Raw genomic sequence first — 8,717 nt, 5'->3', positions numbered from 1 at the left:
GGAAGCCAGTGTAATGATAGTGATCAAGAGTATGATTCTGGTACTTCGACGCTTCGAAAGGATAAGGATGATAAGGATAGAAAAGTCAGGATAAGGAAGATGTAAAAGATTTTAAAAAGTACTGTTTTGTTGTTTTTGTCGTTTTTGTCGAAAAAAATTGAACCCCCCCCCTCCTAGACTTTTCAGTAGACAGTAGAACAGTCACTTGTTACAAATTGCTAGATTTTGATGAAGAATTGAAACAACTTGTGAGATTAAATGCCACAAAATGACGAAATATACAGAAGAAAGTAATGGGACTCGTTTCTCCAAGGTTATAAAACAGTTAGGGTGCCAATTGGGGGCTCCCCCAATATTTTGAAAAATACTATTTTGTTTCTTTTGTCGATAAGAAGTGAAAAAACAAGATAGTCCCCCTCCCCTCCTCTCCTAAACTTTGAAAAATACGAAAATACCTTGTTTGCGTTCCTCAATAAAAAAACAGTCTGGCAACACTGCATCCACTCACACCTTATATTTTCCTGCAATAGAAGACGATTCTTTATTGGTATTGGTCAGATCGTCATACCCTCGGCACAAATTCTCGGATGTGCTCATACTTTTCTGTCATTGGACTTAATCCTAGCATGAAACGACATTTTATGAATATTTTGCTAATGTTGTGGGTTGAGAATTTAATTGAAATGTTGTGGAGCTGAAACAACAATTTGCAGTAAAAACTACTAACATTTAATTGTTGACATTGTTATATATATTGACATTATATATTGATGTATTATATGACGTTATATATTGACATGTTATGCATATTAACATTGATATATATTTACATATATATTGACACTGTTAATTATTACAACAATTTTTGAAATAAATTTGTATTTACTTATTGTCCAGGAAGCTTTTCCCCGGAAAATCATTTTATTACGAGTTTTAGTTACGTATAAGCAACTTAATACAGTAATTAAATAAAAAAAAACAAGTTTTTTTAACTGAAAGTAAGGAACGACTTTAAAACTTAAAACGAAAATAATTTTTTCGTTATATGATGGAGGCTGTCCCATCCACAACGCATCTATCTTTACGATAAATTTTTTTTTTTTTTTAAAAAATATGTGTTTTTATAAATGAAAAATTTTTAGTAACGAGCGCGGCGTTGAGGAGGGGACAGCCCCTTTCATATAAGGAAAAATTTCTGTTAGTTTTAATTTTTAACGTCGTTCCTTACTTTCAGTTAAAAAAACTTGTTTTTTTATTTAATTTTTGAACGTTTTTGAATTAATGCAGGTTTTGATTTTGGCTCACCGTACATGAATAATTAAAACAAAATTTGCATATTATATTTGGTTAAATGGCTTTCTCGAAACTTGTTTAATTTTATTTACGAACGTTTTTATTAGTAATAAATATACGTAACTTAGAATTAACTTACGTAACGACCTTCTATATTCATAAATTTTTAACACGTATATTAGGGGGTTCGCCCCCTAGTCAATACCCTGCTCTTTAAACTATAGTTCGAATTTTTTTTCCAGTTCTTTAAAAATGACCTCTTAATCACAATCAGTTGATCAGTTGAAAAACTTGTTTTTTTTTATTTAATTCCTGATCTTTTTCTTTAATAATGCTGGGAAATCCGGCGCCCCCTTCATAGCAATGTCCCTTCCCCCATGAAAACTTCCTTCATGGAAAGATCCTTCCATATAGCCCCCGACCCTCTCCTTCCCCCACCTACCAGAAAAAATCTCCTCTGAAAAAGTCTGTATACTTCCCAATAACCAATACTATATTTTAACATTGAGTAAAGTTCATAACTTTCAGCCCTCCCCCTGGGGACTTCGGGGGATCAGGTCATCCTAAAAGACATTTTTATCATATTTTCGACCATGCTGAACAAAATGGCTATCTCAAAATTTTGATCGGGTGACTTCGGGAAAAAAATGAACGTGGGAGGGGGCCTAGTTGCCCTCCAATTTTTGATCACTTATAAAGGGCAGTAAAACTTTTAATTTCCGTTCAAATGAGCCCTCCCATGATATTCTAGGACCACTGGGTCGATACGATCACCCCTGGGGAAAAAATCAAACAAAAAAACATAAATCCAATAAACACGCATCCGTGATCTTTCTTCTGGCAAAAAATGCAAAGTTCCACATTTTTGTAGAAAGGAACTTGAAACCTCTACAGTAGGGTTTTTTGATACACTGAATATGATGGTGTGACTTTCATTATGATTATATAACTTTTAGGAGGTCTGTCTCCCTTTTTTTGAAAATCAGACAAATTTTCTCAGGCGCGTAACTTATGATGGGTAGCACTAAACTTGATGAAAGTTATATATTTGAAATTAGCATTGCAATCTGATTCTTTTGATATATCTATTGGTATCAAAAACCCGTTTTCTAGAGTTTCGGTTACCATTGAGCCGGGTCGCTCCTTACTTACAGTTCGTTACCACGAACTGTTTGATAGCTACAGCAACTAAATAGAACATAAAATTTAATTTCGTTCGCTACATAACAGAACATTTTTAGTCAGAATGCATATTGATTCATTTTATTTGATTTTCTCGACAATATAACTGACTATTTTTGGTGAAGATGGTTATTGCTTCATTTTGCGAAGTTGAAAGGAACGTAACTAATAATGGAAAAAAGACCCTTCGCAAGTTTATTAGATATTTGCTATTTTTATGGTTTTACTTATTACTAAAACCCTTTGTTTGCTCGTCCTGGAACTTTTACTTTCCGGAAATTTACAAAAATGAATAGCAAAAAATGTTCAACAAAGTGTTTCGTGCATTTATCGAGGGCTAGTTGTTTCTTTCGGGCTGGAACACGCTAGACGTTTTTTACCGATCGAATTTTTCACCGCCGCCGGCGTATCAGTGTACGCCGCACCGGCGTACTGGTAGGCGAATAGGATGGTATTGTGATGTACATATTGGGTAGTGAAATAAACAATCTGATTATTAAACGTCGACGGCAGCAATGCAGTCATCCACTGCCACTGCCACTGCCACAAGATTATTCGTTTTTTTTTACTCGGCATTACGAAAATCATTCTCAATTAATCAAGTATGAAAATGGTGAACCGTGAAGCCCTTCAGTAACTTATCTTCAACGACCACTATAGATTTTACTGAAAGATCAAACATGTATAAAATATTGCACCTTATTCTTTACAAATATGCAAGGTTTTTCTTCAAAAATTTGTGGTAATAATTCAAGGTTTTTCTTCAAAAATTTGTGGTAAATAATTAATTCCCTACTCTCAATTTTACTTACCTTAAAGTCAAGGCTGTACCTACGGTGGGGGATTAGCCTACTGGGTTTGTCCCCCCCCCCCGTGATATTTCATTTGGCTCGTAAAAAGTAACAAAAATGGGTGCTTGTATGATACATCCCCTACCGCTCAAGTTGTTCATTCATTGACGCATTATAGAACCACTTTTTTCGTTAATTTTCTTCAGCCTAGCGTGAGACAAGACAAAGAGAAGTGATAGAATAGATGGAGAATATATAATGTTTTTACAATTAATTATTATTAATTATATGGAATTAAAGTTATTTTTTTTTTGGTATTTTACCAGAAGGTGTTTTTCGCTATGTATTCATGTTAATGTGTGTTTGTAATTTGCTCTGTTGTAATTTTTCTATTTTCATATTTTTTGTGTGTATATGGCTCTTGGGCTTTTTGAAATACACGATCTATCTATCTATCTATCTATCTGTATAATTTGGGCTATATATTTGCACATTACGGGGGAGGGTGGGGGTAAAATGTTTGGACAGTGTGAAGTTAGAAAATGATTCTTACTTCCGAATATGCAGAATAAAATGTACTTAACACATTAGGCATGTAGACCCGGTATACTTTACTCCCTTCCCCCTAATGTGCAAATACATAGCCCCAATTTGTTTCTGAACTATTATATTTTTATCATACTTGGGTTTATTTCATTACCGTTGAGCTTCAGAGAAACAGGTTCTACTTAGATGAAGAATATTTGGTTGGGGGGTATATAATACAAGTACCAAGAATACCAAGTTTGTTCCGCCCTTCCGAAAAAAAAAATCTTGGAAATCTTTTTACGGCCTTAAAATATGAAATAGTAAATTTTTTAGCTTCCTTGTTAATATACTGACTTTATTAATTAACGAAGTTCTAACTTTTTACAATTTACAACGACTGCACTAATGGAAATACCTACGTTTTTACTAGCATTCAGTAATAAACCATAAATGGAATAAAATTAATAAAACAAAAAAAATAAAACAATGGTGTGACTTCATTACTCTGTATTTCGTGTTCTACATCATTTTTTATATTTTTTAAAACATTGCCTCCATTTGCAATTATTGTGGGTATGTTCCACGTTGTCAGATAATATGATATCAATAATTGAGAATATAAATGAATTGAGGAAATTCTCAAGACATTGATCTGCAAAAGAAGACTAATTGAATATTTCAGCATACCTAATATCCGTCCTCATCGGAAGAAATGTAACACGATAAAATTTAACTTACTATAAAATACCAGGAAACTAAATGTTTTCCAGAGGAATTTTTTAAGTATAGTTTCGGGGAATACAGCATATCCCCTCCCCGAAGAAATTATTCCCGGGAGGGATACACCTTGCACCCGTTTCAGGTACCGTACTCGTTTGACTGATCGTATATCAAACAGCAAGCTGTACAAAAAAAGTGAGAAGAGGATCGCAAACTTTCAGTACTTCTTATACAACTTATAAGATTTCAGTACCCCCCTCCCACCGAAGAATTCCTAGATACGTGCCTGTTCCGAGTAAAATAAGGACCTTCTATTAACTGGGCTCTAGGTATTGGTAAAATTACACCGAGAGAGGTGTGACAAGTTAAATTTATCGGGGAGCCACCCACTTTGCGCCACCGTGTGCACAGGCCCTGCGATGCTTGACACGTACCACCTGGTGTACGAGATCTCGAAAAGTTGGCACCCCCTCGAAATTTATTATGGGTGGCAGTTTGGTAAAAACCTGTATGCAGGGGTGTGGTTTGAGGGGGGGCAGAGGGCAGTTGTCCCCCAATAATGTGGAGGAAGAAAATTATTATATATCCCATGCCCCTTGACTATTCGGATATTGACCCCTCTTAACTCCCAATAAAAATGCTGGAGATTCGCCCCTGCCTTTACGGTATCATATTACATTTTTCTTAAAGATGGCAGTTTAACAAATAACTTTATTTGAATAACCGTATATAATGCCTTTTGTATAGCTGCGTCCCGATAGTAGCTTGTACAATCAAAAATATGCAGACATTTCTTTTGCCTTTTCTGTTCCATTTCTTTGAAAAAAAAAATAGCCCTCGTTCTTTCTTTTTTCATTTACTAGTGAGATGGAAAAGGAGTGTTTGCAACTTTGTTGGATTCAGGCGGCTTGGTGCTGTAATGACCTGTTTATTACTTGTTATAGTGTGTATACAGCTTCATGTTCTTACCTACACCTGCTGAACAAGAGTAATCTTCCCCAAATCCTGGTCCTAAAAATTTCCCTTCCGGAAAATCGGTGACTTTTCATGTTTGGATTTCCTCCCCCAGGCGTTACACGTGTATGCACCTATGCACATATTCTTGTTTGTTTTCTGTTCGCTTTCCGTCCTGAATTTATCTAATTAAACCTACAACATTCTGGTTGTTCGATTTAAGAAATAGTCGACTTTAGAACCATATTTGCTTGCCATTCATTCATGAATTCATCTAATTAAACCTATAACGTTTATTTGATTCGATTTTAGAAATATTCGAATTTTGACTTTAGAACCCTTTTCTTGCTTGCTCTTTGTTCAAGAATCTATCTAAGTAGGCCTATAACGTTCTTGTTGGTTCGAAGTGATAACTTCAGAAAATGTCGATTCTGCAAAAAGAAGGTTGAATCGGAGTCTTAGAAACATCTGTCGTTTCGAATATAAGACGGTAATAAAGGTTAATAAAGTAGCTGAAACAGCAAAAAGGGGGAGTGGTTTGAGATAAAAGGGGACAACTCTGTTCTTTATAACAGACCCGCCTTCTAATATCCACTTCTTCTTCGTCAGAAAGCACTTGGACAGTAAGGACACTAAGTGGAACAATTTTAAGCAGAGGCATTTTAAGCTTGTAGTAAGCACACAAAATGATGATAAATAACCAAACACAATATTGAATTAAAGTTTCCAGTATCTCTTTTTTTCTTCTAAAAGTGAGTTCTCCTTTTATAAAGGTTTGTATCAGTTGTTATGTCACGAATGCACTCTCAGTGGAGGGGGATTTACGCCAACGCTCCCTTGTTTTGTTTATATATCATCGCTGTTACATCTAAAGGTCGTATCTGACGTTTTCACTCCTCTGTATAGAGCAGAAAGATGGAATTGTAATTGAACATACATTATCCTGCTCATATGCCCTTTGAATGTAGATCAACAAACGCTTTTTGGCAATTATTCCGGGAGTTTAAAAATGAGAGATGCGAACTTAGGCGTAAGTCCGACAAGATGAACAAATTTGGCCGACGTAAAATTTTATCAACGTTACGCACGTTTATTAGTAAACAATTAGACTTTATGTTATGTTTTATAATTCCAAAACAGCATTTTTAAAAATTATTTTTGGTTAAAAGGAGACGGGAAATGATTTACGCTTCGTCACACTGTTGCCGTGACTAAATGTATTTCCTTCTTAAATAATAGCAGTAATTCTGATTTCTGACAGTTTGTAATTCTGGCTCGGTTATTACCAATTTGCCGCTTCGGTTCTTTATGAAAAAGATTATCCCTGATTCCCTTCCATCATGTCGTGTCTTTGAGCTGGAAACTTCCCTTTTTGTGGAGGGGGATATACATTAGAAATATTTTACCACCACGGGATATCTGGAATTTGGATTGAAGTTTTTTCTTCCCTCTGTACCCAAATGATTTACTGCATTTTGATTCTCTATAACGATTTTCTATATTTATCTCCAATATCTCCGTCCATGCAAGACGCAAACTGAATTTAATTTTGGCTTATAAAAGACATTGGCAAGAAAAGGGTAGTTTTTGCGTAAGTATAAATGTTAGAAGGTATACATCGCAACGGTGAATACAAATAGGTTCATAAAGAAAACTCAAAGTAAGGGTCAAAAATACAAATGATCCGATTGTTTGCTTAGAAAAAGTCGCGGAAAACCGAATATAATAAGTGGAAAAACCGAGACGAATATCCTTGAACTCATCGATGAGGGTTGATAATACCAGGGATGTATTTCCCGAGTTTCTTGGCACTTCTTATTCAAAACCCAGTAAAAGTGCTATTTTGTTATTGGGGTCTAAAAACAATTCCTGCTTACGTTCCTAGTTGATACTGCATCTGGTTTGACCGGCCATCGTCACCAACATTTTTTAAAGTGTAGCTCAAAGCTTTCAATTGTTTTGTTTGCAATATGATGCCTTTTTTGTTATAGGTCAAGTGATGAATGTTCTAAGAAGCAGCCTAGTGATTGTGATGCCCTTGAATACAGGAATGGTGATGGTAAACTTTTAGTATTTTCTCTTGCACAAGACGTAGGGGGTGTGCCAAGGATTCGTGTTGACTCAGAACATTTGAAAAATTATTTTCTTTGTACATGCCAGATTCCCACCTATCGCTAATTTTCCTCCTTGGCTTTAAAATTTTCTTAGGAATGTCTATAATTGACCCCCTCCCTCCCTGAAGTCGGGAAAAACAAACGCAACATGAAGTCATAATTGGCAAGTATGTACATTATAGTGTGTAAAATTTTCGGCTTCTGGGGGAGGGTGGGCTGACGGATAAGGCTTCAAAAGCATTCTTTTAGTCCGATCAAAATTTTCCAATTGTGACATTTTTAAGGTTTACGGTCAGGTAGTCTAATCGTATTAACCTTTTTGTCCTGCAATGCCATTTCAGTTATCCTTTTTTGTGGGGGGGGGATAAATTTTTATAAGGGAGAGGTATTATAAAGGATCACCTTTTTTTCTGAGGCCACAAGTTAGACTTACTAACACAAATTTTATAAATTTAACTTTCTTTCTGGGTGGTGCATTTTTCCACCTCTCCGCCAAGTGGTGGCTCTTATTAAATGAAGACATTTATCTCTTTATCACGGAGTTCGATGACGTTCTTAGAACACACTGGCTATATATGACGTCCGAAATTTGACGTTGTTTAATTTCTTAATTATTTTCTCATGTCTTGGTTTTTGTGTCACACTTTACCCAATCTTTTACTTCATTATTTTTTTACTCTTTCGTGTCTTAATTGTCCTTTCCATGCACTTTCTCTCACTCATTACATTATCATATTTTTTATCATTTCATTATTTACCTCTCGTTTCTCTCTGTAATTAACAATATTTCGTATTCTCATTTTCCCCTTCCTAATAAATAAAAAAAGTGTTTCTCATAAGTGGGGAAGGGGATATTTTTCCATGGTAGGAAATTAATTGAGAAGCACTATATCTTCCATCCAACATTTCTTGAGAGTCTAGCGCTGTCTCCTAGGGACGATATAAATTTGACCCGGGTAAATAATATATGTAGCAAGGTCCCATGTGAAATTCACGCTAACTGGAATGAACTGCTTTGAAAGAAGGAACAAATTCTTGGTTAGAAACATGAGAAATATCGCCTTGAGTAAGAGTAATTGTTGGAATTGTGATTGAGAACAAGAACTGTGGTTAGGAAGTTTCTTAGAAGCCCAAC

The 8,717-nt window shown here is 35.3% G+C and overlaps 1 protein-coding gene across 1 annotated transcript in view; it reads left to right on the top strand.

The window, feature by feature from the left end:
• The window catches only part of LOC148940303 (ephrin type-A receptor 4-A-like), a 182,052-nt gene that overhangs the window by 112,274 nt on the left and 61,061 nt on the right, over positions 1 to 8,717 (top strand). The window contains 1 exon segment of the mRNA XM_089106127.1: positions 7,460 to 7,527. Within this exon segment, the coding sequence (XP_088962253.1) occupies positions 7,460 to 7,527 (68 nt within the window).

The sequence above is a fragment of the Artemia sp. Qi Xiang Cuo genome, chromosome 20, assembly GCF_049724085.1.
Source record: "Artemia sp. Qi Xiang Cuo chromosome 20, ASM4972408v1, whole genome shotgun sequence".
Lineage (NCBI taxonomy): Eukaryota > Metazoa > Arthropoda > Branchiopoda > Anostraca > Artemiidae > Artemia > Artemia sp. Qi Xiang Cuo.
Note: the sequence above shows the minus strand (reverse complement) of the source record. Positions and strands in the feature narration are given on the sequence as shown.